This window comes from Mytilus californianus, unplaced genomic scaffold (assembly GCF_021869535.1).
Source record: "Mytilus californianus isolate M0D057914Y unplaced genomic scaffold, xbMytCali1.0.p SCAF_4, whole genome shotgun sequence".
Lineage (NCBI taxonomy): Eukaryota > Metazoa > Mollusca > Bivalvia > Mytilida > Mytilidae > Mytilus > Mytilus californianus.
Window position 1 is genome coordinate 52,795,288 of NW_026262690.1, and position 15,032 is coordinate 52,810,319.

The following is a 15,032-nucleotide window of genomic DNA, read 5'->3' on the forward strand; positions in this document are numbered from 1 at the left end:
ATACGGAAATCAAAATGAATAATTTTACGAAACTCAGATTCATGTTAAAGTTTAAACACACGCAAATGATAGGATATATATTTGAAGTGCTACATGTTGTTAGAAACAAATTTAATCATCGCTTAGCGATAAACCACTTTGTATTTTAGAGGAGTAAGGGTACATAACGGTCGTTTCTCGTTTTTATATAGATTAGATCGTTGGTTTTCCTGTTTGAATTGTTTTACACTAGTCATTTTGGGGACCTTTATAGCTTGCTGTTCGGTGTGAGCCAAGGATCCGTGTTGGAGACCGTACTTTGACCTATAATTGTTACTTTTTACACATTGTGACTTGGATGGAGAGTTGTCTCATTGGCACTCATTCCACATCTTCTTATTTCTATTAAAAACAATCTTCGTTATTTAGTATTACAGACAAATCAAATGTATACTATGATTATGGATAATTCTCTATTCTGGAGCGGCAGGTAATCTGAAATTCGTTACAGATATTTCCAAAATACGCATTGTAAAGTGATTCCTCCCAAACGGAAAACTAGCTTGAAATAAAAAAAAATAATTAAATTTCCCCACAAAGTTTTAAAATTGTATTCTAAAAATAATACGAAGATGTGGTATGAATGGCAATGAGAAAACTATCCACCATAGACGAAATGACGTAGATGAAAGCAACAATATCAACTTACGGCCTTCATCAATGAGAAAACCTGTATAGAAGGCGATAAAAGGCTCCGAAATGGCATACTTCAATCAACTCGAATAAGACAACTAACGGCCAGATTAATGTACAATATAACAAACGAAAAACAGATATGATAGACACCAACAATAGACAATCACTGGATTACAGGCTCCTGACTTGGGACAGACACATAAAGAATGTTCCTGAGTTAAACATGTTTGACGCACTCGACCCTCCTTTAACCCATGACAGTGGTGCAACAACCAAACATAAGAAAAAACTAAAAAGTTGTTTAAAAAGCGCCGACTCATCAGATTATAACTAGAAAATAAACCCAAAGACAACACACAGTACAAAATCTCAAAATACTCGAAAGTTAGTTCAAATATAAATAAGAAGATGTAGTATGCGTGCCAATGAGGCAACTATCCATCCAAGTCACAATGTATAAAAAGTAAACAATTATAGGTCAAAGTACGGCCTTCAACACGGAGCCTTGGATCACACCGAACAGCAAGCTATAAAGGGCCCCAAAAGGACTAGTGTAAAACAATTCAAACAGGAAAACCAACGGTGTAATCTATATAAAAAACGAGAAACGAGAAACACTTATGAACCACACCAACAAACGACAACCACTGAACAACAGGCTCCTGACTTAGGACAGGTGCATAAAAATGCAGCGCAGCCAATTACATCTAATAAATAAATAATTTTCCCCGGAATATAATATCAATCAGAACACATCCAATAGATGGAGTGTAAAAAGTTATAAACATATGAGAAAACTTGACATTGTGCAATGAAAAATATATATATCGACAGGATGAAGGACCTTAAGTGTTTATATACGGACCAACGCTGGAGAAGATATGTCCAGCGCAGTATATCAAAAGTCTAACGATGGAGATGTAAAGTTCAGCGCTTTAGATATAAAGTACCGTGTTGTAGATATAAAGTCCAGCGCTGTATTTTTTTATCTACAGCGATGGACTTTACATCTCCAGCACTAGATATTAGATATACAGCGCTGGACATACCATCTTCAGCGCTGGACTTTATACTGCGCTGGACAATTCTTCTCCAGTAATGCGAATATATATACATGTATGTTACGACAGACAAAATAGCTGACCTGAAAGGTACACCATGTACTTGCCGATATACATCATTTACTGTGTTACAACCCTAGATAAAGCCGACGAAGAAAGTCATTACATCGACCACCGAAAGCTATCTTTTTATGTAGCATAGGTGGTCTAGTGGTCTAGGGCGCTGGACACGGTCCACGATGTCACAGAAGCAAGAGTTCGAATCCCGCTAACGCAAATTTGAAGATATAACATTGTTGGGCTAAATTTGAGACGAGTTATATATATATATATATATATATATATATATATATAAACAAGTCTAAATTGAAAACAACGTTCAAACCTATGATTGCGTTGGATAAAAACCGCAATTTTTATACGTGTGCATACAAAAACAAATTTCTTGTTAGAGGGGTCTAAATACAGCACAAACAACATTTTCCAAAAGACCAAAAAAGTGAAAAAGTATATTTTAACAAAACGCATTTGACTTACAGGTCGAACAACAAATGTTCTTAAACCCTGCTGACTGCCATTGGCGATTGCCAAATAAACGGATCACAAGGTGTAATAAATGGATCTTAATTAAAAATTTAATACCAAACAGAAAACAATAAACTTGCGGCAAAGATGGTATACCGCAAACAAAGGTGCAAAGATTTTTGTACACCATATCCGGATTTCGACAATTAATGTCTCTTCAGTGATGTTAGGAATCGAAACAGTATTTGGAAGGCCATGTAATATACCTCAATTTAGGATAGACTCTCGAATTTTGAGGAGTCAAATTAGGATGAACGGATCATATAAACCCGAAGGCAAATATAATACAAGCCCAAACGAAAAAATATAAACAAGTCTAAATTGAAAACAACGTTCAAACCTATGATTGCGTTGGATAAAAACCGCAATTTTTATACGTGTGCATGCAAAAACAAATTTCTTGTTAGAGGGGTCTACATACAGCACAAACAACATTTTCCAAAATACCAAAAAAGTGAAAAAGTATATTTTAACAAAACGCATTTGAATATATATATATATATATATATAAACCAGTCTAAATTGAAAACAACGTTCAAACCTATGATTGCGTTGGATGAAAACAACAATTTTTATACGTGTGTACTAAATACAGCACAAACAACATTTTTCAAAAGACCAAAAAAAGTAATAAAGTATATTTTAACAAAACGCATTTGACTAGCAGGTCGAACAACGGATGTTCTTAAACCCTGCTGACTGCCATTGGCGATTGCCAAATAAACGGATCACCAGATGTAACAAAATGGATACCTCAATTTAGGATAGACTTGAATTTTGAAGAGTCGAAATAGGATGAACGGATCATATAAACCCGAAGGTAAATTATATGGCCTTCCAAATACCGTTTCGATTGTTAACATCACTGAAGAGACATTAATTACTTTTTTTGGTCTTTAGGAAAATGTTATATATATATATATATATATTGCGTAAGAAATTTTTGTTCTTCCCTCGCCGGGATTCGAACTCATGCTATTGTGATATCGTGACAACACCGCCTGCACTGTGTCCAGCGCTCTAGACCACTCGGCTACATAGACTGAACTAAAAATTCGATGGTACTATGAGTTATATCTAAATGTTTAACTATAATTGATACTGTAAATATTTTAATATTGTATCCTGTTTAAACGGAATGTTTTTTGTTATGTATTGTATATAGACCTTTTGAGTCTGAAATAAAGATTATATTATCTCATCTTAGCTTATCTTATATCTACAGCGCTATACTTTACATCTGAAGCGCTTGATTTTACATCTACAGCGCTTGAATTTAGATCTACAGAGCTTTACATCTTCAACGCTGGACTTTGAAAAAAACAACTCTTTATCTATATGATACCAACCGGGCTCCGGGATCACAATACATATTTAGTAATGAATTAATTTAACAATCTAAAAAAAACCAGGATCTTTTGCAATGACAACATTACATTAGAGACAGGATGTAAGAATTAATTGTTCATAACTGTATAGGATTTCAAATTAAGTTTTGGTGATAAAAAAACATATATTTTGATTTGCCATGTGATTCCTCAGATTCTGATTAATCAGACTTTTCTTATATAATTCAATTTATCTGTATATATGAGAAATGCTAGATGATTTAAACACATACCCGTCACTTCTTACAATAATTTTTTTTTCTTTTCTTTTCTTTTTATTTCAAATAATTATATAATAGTTATTGAAGAACTGGTCATTATCGTGATATATGGACTGCCCACAGGACATTGGTATTGACTAAGACAGCGATAATGACTGAGCCATAGTCGAGGTCATTATCGCTGTCGCAGTCTATACCACTGTCCTACGGACAGTCCATGTATCACGATAATGACCAATTCTTCAAAAACTATTATGTTTATTTCATTGATGAACCATGTTTTTAAAAATTCTCATAAATTCAAATTGTTCAAAGCAAACTCGAGTTATTGTACGATTTCTATAGGAAAGAGTGAAGTCCAGTTACAGTGATAACTATAAGTCACTGCCATTCATTTAAGTGCAATTTTTCAGTATATGAATACAAATAAAGTTTTCTATAATTTTATAATTCTTGTTGCTGAGTAGTTTGTCTCTATCAGCATCGGAAAGTACGGCAAAACGATCATTTGAGTTGTCTGTAGCAGACGTGCCTTCCAGTTCAGTCATGTTCCAAACGTCTGAATCGCGATTGCGTTTTATTAAAGGGAAATTACTCTAAACAGAGAAACCACGCCCCACTGGTCATTAACATGTAAAAGTCTGTTAACGACCAATTTTCTATTCCGTTTTTTTTCTGTTAAAGACCGATGGAATTTTTTACTAAAGAATAAAGAATGTCATGTGGCCCCTTGTTATCCAATAAGAGAAACTAATTCTTAACCGATATGAAATAATGCTTATTATTATTACGTTAAAAAGTGAAATAATGATCTTTGGTTTTATAGTCCGACTATCCGAGAGGATATCGCGGACTTTTATCTACCTATCGTTACAGGTCGGGTTGGTCTGTTGTGCGTTTCGCTTTCATCTTGCATCGACTTGGTTGAGGAGTATGGTATGGTGTATCTGGCCGTTCCAAGATGGACATAGCTGTGTTTACTGCCTCTGGAGATGGCATTATTAATGGCGACGTGTGTGGTGGTGTGCGGAGTAACTCGGGATCATCTAGATCAAATCCCTCGTTAAAGTCAATCCGACATCTCTTGCCTCTATGGTTGGTTGGGTGGAGATAATACTGGCGATGGCATGCCTTCTTGGGGTTGAACGGACTGATAACAATGTCCGTCTTAATGACGACCCCCTCAGGTTTACCTTGGTATTTGGTAGGTGTTATCTCTCTGATTCCCTCTAGTGATGTTCTGGCTTCTGTCTGATGGTTCTGGTCTACGCTGGCGGTGGATGGTATCACATCAGCGGAGGTTACAGCAGCGGTTTTGGCCTGCACCCATTGGTCGTAACGCTTGGCGTCCCTTCTCCTGGTGGATGGTGGTTTGCTCTTTTTCAGGGCCGGCTTGGGTTTACTGGAGGATGCCTCTGGTTCCTTAGCCTTGTTCCACGTTAACTGAACTGTCACCTGGTCAGTACTTGCCGAAACTGTCCAGACAGGTTCTTTTCCAGACACGTTCATGGCAGCCAATAAAGCAGTCAATTCATTTGGGAATTCCATTATGATTTGTCCACGAAGTGTGTTGTGAGATGTGATCAGTAAAGTAAACGATACGATGAGTAAAAAGTTAAAGTGAAATATTTCCAATATTATACTGTATATAAGGAGAAGACGTTAGAAGTTTGACTAATGTGTATCTTATCTTTTTTCCTTTGTTTTTCGTTGGTGTAAATATAATATGTTTCAAGCAAACACGATGTTTTTCCTGAGCTTCTCTAGCTTTGTACACAAAAAAGGCATTGAGGAAATTGATTGTAGATATGATAAATATAGGGCGATAACGCTAATTATTAAAGAGTCATACAAGAGGAAGGTATACTATTTTTACCACCAGAAGTCCGAATGAACTAATTGCAATGAGGTATAATAATTCCTTATAGTGGATTTTCAATTAAGAAAGCAATTACCAAATAAACAAATTAAAGTGAAGACTGCTAGAAAAACCGTGAAGTACGTTGTAACTATAGTACATCAAATGAAAAAATAAACGTCAATTAAAAGGGTATAGTTTTCCTGCTGTGAACACGTGCACATTTCAACAATAAAAACGGAAGTAACTCAATAAATCAATACCTGTCACGTTTGATCAAGTTGATAACTAAAAAATTGAGGAAATAATAGTAAGCATCCCTTTACGTATTTATTATGAAACGTGTACTAATGAAATAAAACATAAAACCGAAACCGATGAATAATATCAAAATAAGGAGACGTGGAATAATTCCCAATAAGACAACTATCCAGAGAAGTCAAAATACATGACGTGGATGTGAGTAACTATATAAAGACGCACCTTAAAAGAACATAAGGAATAAGAGACTTATTGAAAGTTGTTATATGAAATTTGATTTTTTTGCTACAATTTGTTTCATCATCACTTAACACCCTATTAGTTTTTCATGGATTCTGTTAGCAGTAAAAGAAAAGGTCTGTTCCCACTAGGTGTTGCAGGATAACAACAATAGTCGTACATTTTGTGTAGGAAAATATAAAACTCATTTGTAGTCCCTACGAAACAGGAGAAAGGCTCGGCGAGTCTCACTTTTCTCTCGGTTTCTAAAGCTCATACAAATAAATTTGATATTTTCCTACAATGTACGAATATTGAAGAATTTGTATACTATACAAATCTTTGGAATATTGTACATTTCTTTTGCATTGAAGGTTATCTTAAAACAACATGAATTGGTTAGTTTCTAAAAAACAAGACATAGTTTTACTTCCAATAGAATTTAGATTTTGGTTAAGAAAGTCTATCTTATTAATTTTTGCAAAATTATTACTCAAAATTTGGCCAATATCTATCTAATTGAAGTTTTGAGCAATTTTGAGGCATTTGAAATTCGGTTACAAGTTTAGAAATACGCCATTCAGCTGTCAATTACACTGATAATTTTAGTAAAGAATGGGAGACTTTTTTTGAAAAAGGCGCTTGTGTGAAATAAATCAGGATAACTTGGCCCTGCCTTTTTAAGATAGTTTTTTGTGCACTAATTCACCTTTCTTGTAGTATAAAAAAATGATGTGATTGCTTGGATGTTTATATGTTTATTTCAAAATACAGATTGCCATGAGACAACTTTCCACCATAGGCCACAGAACAAAAATGTATAAAGTCACCAAAGATACCAGGCTTATAATTTGTTACACCTGACACACTTTATATAAGACTATTCACTAGCACTCGAATCAAAACAGTAAGAAGGACAAGTATAAACCATTCTTTGTGAAAATATACATGATATATTGTCGATTCAGAAATGTATGGGATGTTATCATTTATACGAAAGATAAAAGACAAAAAATTAAAAAGCTGCATTTCATATTTTCGCATTATTGATATCACATTATCATGGATTATATACGATATGCAATTATACAATACAATACAGTGCGTGTTTATTTCAAGTAAGGTCCCTCAGGAGGCAATGACAAAGATACACTCATAATTCAGTTACTAGTATACACTCATAATTCAGTTACTGGTATACAAACAATAAAGTACAAGAATACAATGTAATATAATAACGGTGTGGTAATAACAAAAACAATATCAGAAGAGTTCTCTGAGGATGTTTGCGGCAGTGCAACCCAAGGGGGGACGCATATTTTGGTAAATTGATTGCTTAACTGGAGGATACACCAGGTGCTTAAGAATCGTATGAATATGAATATCCCCGTGTCTAAACCAGCAAAGTAAGTAAGCAGTAATACATAAATAGATACATAAGGACCTTTTATATGATTGCTTAACTGGTGTAGACACCAGGGGGCGGTGCTTCAGAATCGTAATATGATTCTTTCCGTGTATCTCATCCTCTACCTCACCTGAGCCACTCTGCCAAAATAGTATAAGGTGTGGGTGAATACCTTATATAAATGGACACTAAAATATTAGAGGTTAAAAAGCATGGAACATGACTTGGAGGTTTCATTGATTTATATGTGTTATTTATCTTTCGAACCAAGTAATAAAAGTCCATGCAAAAGTTATTCTTATTCACGTATGCATGTCGATACTCGGATCGATTGGATTTTTTTAATAAGGTTACATTAGCAATTTGTTCAACTAAGGGGCTAAGTCAATGTTTAAAAAAACTATTACATTAATGGTGAATATAACATACAAATATAAGGCATACCTATGAATTGAAAGGAAGTTATTGAAGTTATGTAATAAATATTTATGAATAGGTAATATTAATTAAGATGTCAAAATTACCATCTGAACTGAACTGATCTTTCATTCTCATAAACTAAATACCAAGTTGCAGAGAGGCGTACGAGTAACAAGACTTATCGACTTATCAACGGCGTAATCGTAGGTAAAGCGGAGTGGTTGATACAGATAACAAACAAAGAAATTAAGGAAGTAATAGTAAAATTCCGTTTGAATATTTGTGATGACCGTGTACTTTTGTTGTACAAATGAATGAAATGCAAAACCGGAACCGAAGAATAGGTTTTTATGCATACTATACAATATAGAAGCACCTAAAACAAAAACTAAATAGTATTACATCCACGTTATTTGGACTGTGTTTGTTATGCATAAAAGGCAATCGTATCACGTCTCCTTATTTTTATACTGAAGGATGTCTTGTTTTTGGGATACTTTTTCGCCATCAGTAAACACACTTTTTTGTTCATTTTATGGATCGGCGTTACTGTAAAAGAGAAGGTCTGTTCTCAATTTTTAGGTCTGTTCTCAGTTTTAAATAGCCTTTTAATACTCTGGTAATCTGACAAATAATTTTATGTGAACATACAGACACGATATAAATTCTTAAATTAAATGTGGTGATGAATTATTAATAATGCGAAACTATTACAGTAACGCCGATCCATAAAATGAACAAAATGTACAGCACAATAATAAAAAGTTGCATTTCATTTTTTTAATGAATTGTGTTCTCTTATGGTTGTGGCTTGTTATCTATTTCTTGCATGGAGAGATAATTCACACAGCACGGAGTGTGATACAAAAAAGTGATACGAAAATTTGCATTAATTTGATTGAGTTTTCCATTGACTATTCGTTAGGTCATTAAAGTTTGACACCGGAGCAGGACATCATATGACGTCATACTTGAATGTGCAAGAGACTAGATCAACTATTCGCGGAATTTTTAATTTAACACAACGAGATTGTTGACCATAAGAGAAATAGGTTTAACAACTTGTGAGAATTGGATATCGATTGATATCAACTCTCGTTATTTAATTTAAATAGTAATAATAAACTCGCCGGAGGCTCGTTTATTATCATAATGAAATTAAAATACTCGAGTTGATATCAAGCGATATCAAATTCTCACTCGTTATGAAACCTATAAGTATCATATCATGTGTATGAAGTGCAAACATTAATTTTGCAGTATCATAGGATGCACACATTAAATGCTGAATTTACAATTGTATGAAGTGTTAAAAAGAAATCGGACCAATGAAGAGTGTCGCGCAATCTCATACTTTACTATCTTTATCTTAGAATTGAGGTGCCACATGTAGCATTGATTTGTGTTTTATACACTAGTAGTATAATGAGTTTTTTGAACATCTATTTTATTGTGTAAATAGTTTTACAAAATATGGCTGTGATAAACATGTTAAAGGGGGTAATTTTTATGACGGTGACAATATTACCATCTAAGGATTACCAACACAAAATTTGGTACATCACATATGTATGTAATAAAATATTTGATATATCACTCGCTGTCCGCGGTTTGATATTGACTTAACAATTTAGAAATTACATTGCGACAGTACATATCAGTATTATGAAACAGTCTGCATAAAATTATCTTCTCAAAACTGAAAATGTGATGTATTTTGTTTGTTTCTGTATTTGTTTCTGTGTATGATTTGGTTGCTGTCTTACTTACTATAAACATAAATTTCATTTTATTCTTATTTTATTATAGTAAAAGACATAAAATTCAAAGGTTCTTTTACCTGTCATGTTCGTCATGGAGGTTTCACAAACCAATTTTTGAAAGTAGATAATCTCAGCAGACTGTTTATAGCTTCGTTGAACAACAGAGATTGCATAGCTACTTCAAATACAAGTAAGTTGACCGTGTGATTAGACAAGTTTTGCAGATTTGTAGTTAGCCCGCTAGACGGTTGTCGATATAAAACATCGACTTGTCTACATTCCCTTTATGTATGGCATTTGAATTTTTGACGGAACTGAGAAATAAGTTATAGCAACACCATACAAGTACAGAGTTCTTAATTCTAGTTACATATGTCGCTCAAAAATCTTATTAAAAAAATTTATTAATCATTCACATAGAACATTTTAATTTATGGTTTTATATCTTTATGTCTGGTCTTCTTCTTGTAGGTTCATAGTCTTAAATCCTTTCAGCGCCCTATTTATTTCTAGTTAAATGGTAGTTGCCCTAATTGTTGAATCATTAGATATTTGAAATGGTTGCAAATTTTGAATTGCATAAAAATATGGTATAATTTTTTTTCCAAGAATATATCTCCGGTAATCGTAGTGTCAATTACAATGAAAATTATTGTATGTATGGCGTGTATGCTCCAAAGTGAGATGCTCATCTTCTTTACTTCATTGCTAGCATAAATAATAAACCTGAAGCTTGGTTCGTTCAAAGACTCAAGATACTTGCTTTCTGCTATACTTGTATTTGTGTTTCGTTCATTGTTTTGTTATAAACCTGATCGATGATTTTCTCGGTTGCATTGTTTTACATTTTGTCATGTCGATGACTTTTTAGTTGACATTATAGTATGGTTTTTCCTCATTGTTAAAGGCCATACGATGACTTATAGTTGCAAGCATCCGCGTCATTTGGACTCTGGTGGATAGTTGTCTCATTTGCAATCACACCACATCGTCTTTGTTTATATTAACGTATAAGCCAAGCCAGTCTATATATGGATTGATAAGTGATACGGAAAACGTTTATGCATGTTCGTAACATCAATTTTTATAAGCTATCTTAACATTTGAGAAATATTGGATCGCAAGCATGCAAAACATACACTGCAACTTTTATATCGCATGTTCTTAGGTTATCTGCTGGTAGTCTTGATATTCATGTACGTATAAATGATTTTACCAATTATTTCTTGATGCCTGATGATTTGCCAACCATGTAATGCATTTTTTTATTTCAGGTACTTTTAAATGTTATATGTTCTGTTGTCGAATCTTAATGAAATACAGAAAAGTACGAACTGTCTATTTCTGTGCCATATGCTCTTATTCAGACAGGAACAGATTTTTAACTGCAAAGGACAAAGATAGAGTGACGTTGTCGGTAGGTTTTGTATCTTCTGTTATTCTCAAATATAACTTTAGAATAAAAAATAAAAACATTTTGCCAATTCTGTAATTTACCCTGTAATTAGAGATCTATTTATTTAGTTGCTTCTCTTAGAACGGACAAACATTTTCATCGACAATGAAGAGCTAGCGGACATACCATCCATTTGCGCGTCATATGTGTTATATAAAAACAAATCTTTTCATTCCCTTTAAGCTTTTTTAAAGCTAACAACTTTTGATATCAGCACCCCATTGTATCACTTTATATATATATATACTTACATGTACCATGCTTTGTAAAGACAGCAGTCCACTTTGACCGGTATAAAACCAGTCTACAACTGGCAAAGAGAAACAACCTGTGTTAAAAGTGTGTAATAACAGAATCAAATCGGTAGTTGGCAACTAGACTATTGATTTACAGAACCCTGTATCTGTTTCTTAACATTTTTTCGCGGTCATAGATATTTAGATACCAGTATGGTCGTCTGATCTGTCAACCTACAGATTGTGTCCTTTTGACCGAGTGTGGATTTGCATACCGCTGATGCTATTTTTGGAGTGCATGCAATCCATCAGTTTTTGTTTTATACCTTGTTTTTTTTCCTTCTCCTTAATGGATTTATAAGATTGGAACATCCGTTAATTACTGCTGCCTGCTAAATTTCTAAGCAATATATCAAAATTTTATTTTTTTCAAAGCTTTTGAATACAACATTACTTTGTTTGTATTATTTCAGGCGACGCCTATTTCTGAACATGTAACGAATATAATTTTCAACACAGAAAAAGTAAATTTGACAGACCCAAGATATTTCATCTACACCAAAACGGCCACAGGGAAATCAGTATTTGAATCGGCAGCGTATCCAGGTACGACACATTCTTTTCAATCATTTTCTTTTGATTAATTGAATTAATCATGTACACGAAAATCGTGTTCCAAGACAGCCGATGGTTAGTTTAAACATATTTTATTTGCTTAAATATGCAAAAGGGATGAGACACAAGTTAATCAAACTTATGAAGTCTTCTCCCATGAACAATTTATAACAATAGAATTTTTTAAAAAGCATGCATGCAAATAATACACTGTATATATTGGATATGTAAAAGATGATGTGTGATGATGTGAATGGTTGTACACAATATACATGTATATGCACTTTAGTGTGCTGTATTACACAATTAGAAACCTCTTTGACTCTTTAATAAACTCATATACATTCTTTAAAATTCTTTCATTTTCATCATTAGTTAATGACGAATCACCGGAGGTTAAGATGTTCAAATTTAATAGAGAGTTCTCTGGTAACCAGTTCAGATTATTAGATAGTTTGATTCTTATATTCGTATAATTAGGACATTCAAAAAAGAAGTGAAATGAATCTTCACGCTTAGCACCACAGCTACAAGACGGATCTGAAATTATATTAACTCTGTTAAGATCATAATTCAAAAACGAGGCTGAGCATCTAAGTTGAGTCAAAATGATGTTGAGTTTACGATTGCCAAATTTATAATGTTTGGGTACTTGGGCTTTTGAATTCAGTTTAAGATTTTTTAATTCAGTTTTGAATTTACCTAAAGAGTCAATGTTGCGGGTCAGCACATTAAGGTTATTCCACAGTCGTATAGTTGAAGGTATGAAGGATTCTTGGGTCAATGAAAGTCTACAAAAAGGGTATATTATATCATTCCCATTACGTAAGGGGTAAACAGCTGTACTTTGGATTGTTGGTGGAATTAAATTGCAAAGATAGGCTGGTGCATTATTATGTTGAATATTATAAAATAATTGTAACTTCCTCCTTTCTCTTCGTTCAGCTAGAGTTTCCCAACCAATCTCATCATAAATAATTCTACTACTAGTAAAAATAGGAAGACCTGTTACAATTCTGGCTGCCTCAAGCTGCAGCTGCTCTAATTTGTTACTATAACCCACAGCCATATGGTTAACATGTCATCTCGACAGGTTTATGACTTAATGTTAGCCCATCGAAAACGGGTATTATGCTTATGTCATTGTATTAAATCTGCTGTTAAGTATAGTCACCGATATAACAGTAGAGTTGTTTATAATTTCTGAATCATACCGTCAGATTTAGTAGTCGACAATCAAAAGAAAACCCTGGTTGTAGGCCGACCGTGTGGAGGCAAACTCATTTCTATCAGAAATATTCTTGTTTAAAAGGATAGTATATATTTAAGTGTTTCACGAAAAATATAAGTAAGAATTTCATAAAAAGACACTTTCGTAGGCTTTCCTGGTAAAAGGTCATGTAAGACAGAAACCACAGGCCGGGTTTACTTTACGTCTATTGCCAAATATTCATGCATATTTAGAACGAAAACAAATTAACAATCAATCAAATTGGTAGGTTCTGGAAGGTGGATTGACCGCAATGAAGGGTTAGAATTTTAATCGCCTCTAAAAATGAGAAATTGTTGATTAAAAGTAGACTTTTCGCCGTGCAACAGGCCATATACATGTACTGTATGAAATAATAGATCAGGTATGACTGCCTATGAGACAAATATCCAAAAGAATCCAAAATGAAGCATGTTAAAAGCCAATTTCAACTTATAAATAAACTACATATATATGTTTTCCCAAACTAAAATATCGATCAGTACGCTTCCAAAGGATTAAGTGTAAAAATATTATAAACTAAAAGCAAGACATAAAAAAGGCTCTAAAAATTCACAGTAAAGCCTTTCACATAGAATAAAAACCCCAATTCAGACGGCTGCTAGCTGATAAAAGTATAATAGAAAATTTTTGCTATATGTAGAAAAGGCTTTATATACATGTGTGTATAATTGACGAACACAGATACAGGGTAATATGAACAAATTATAGAATACAATAAGCAAAAACTTAACAAAAACTCACATAATTTGTCTAATTATCTAATTTTCAAATGCAGAGACAACTATAGGGCACATTAAGATATTTATGAGATAACTGTGTAGGAAATTATATTTCACTGCAAAACAATTTCGAGTACCATACAGATCGAAAAATCAAATTTAAAGTAGTGCACAAAAGAGAAGTTATCTTAATAATAAAGACACCATAACTGTCAGATATTTATACTAATTTTTGAACGAGAAATATCATTTTTCATTTAGGTAGATTGTTAACTTGGGATGGTGAAAGAGTATGTCTCAAGTCTTATAATAGATTAGACAAACATTGTATGACTGAAGATGATCGTAATTTTGAAATAATTCGTTGTGTCAGAAACTAATGTAGATTTCATATAATATATATATATATATATATATATATATATATATATACATGTATGAACTTCAATGATACCACTATGCTAAACACATGAGGTTGTTGAAATGTAATTTAAGATAAAACAAATGTGATTATGCTTTTTAAGCGTTATTATAATTTTTAGACTTTTGAATATTTGTAACTATCTAGTCATATGTTTTACTGCAATTATATGATGCTGTTTGTATATACTATGTTTTTGATGCAGCAGGTGTCAGTACCCCGCTGGCGCATGCCCCCGTTGTAAAGGGGTACTTCATAATAAATTATATTCTAAATGATGCATAATCTAAAATATGTTTTGAATTTCTTTCACCTGGTAAGAAGAAATCTTCAGAGCGGCAAGCAAGCAGCAATTCTGACAATATATAGCAGAAACAACGTTATTTTTATGTCGAATCTTACTAAAGTATGTGACACCATCCATTTAATGTTCCTTGACATCAAAAATACTTG

The 15,032-nt window shown here is 33.3% G+C and overlaps 1 protein-coding gene across 1 annotated transcript; it reads left to right on the forward strand.

Annotated features, from left to right (window-relative positions):
- Nucleotides 1-8,518: 8,518 nt before the first annotated feature.
- Nucleotides 8,519-14,857, forward strand: LOC127738237 (uncharacterized). Its single transcript, XM_052249416.1, has 5 exons — nucleotides 8,519-8,659; nucleotides 9,906-10,049; nucleotides 11,134-11,276; nucleotides 12,025-12,157; nucleotides 14,420-14,857. The coding sequence occupies exons 1-5, from the start codon at nucleotides 8,632-8,634 to the stop codon at nucleotides 14,536-14,538; spliced, it is 567 nt and encodes a 188-aa protein (XP_052105376.1). The 5' UTR covers nucleotides 8,519-8,631; the 3' UTR covers nucleotides 14,539-14,857.
- Nucleotides 14,858-15,032: the final 175 nt, after the last annotated feature.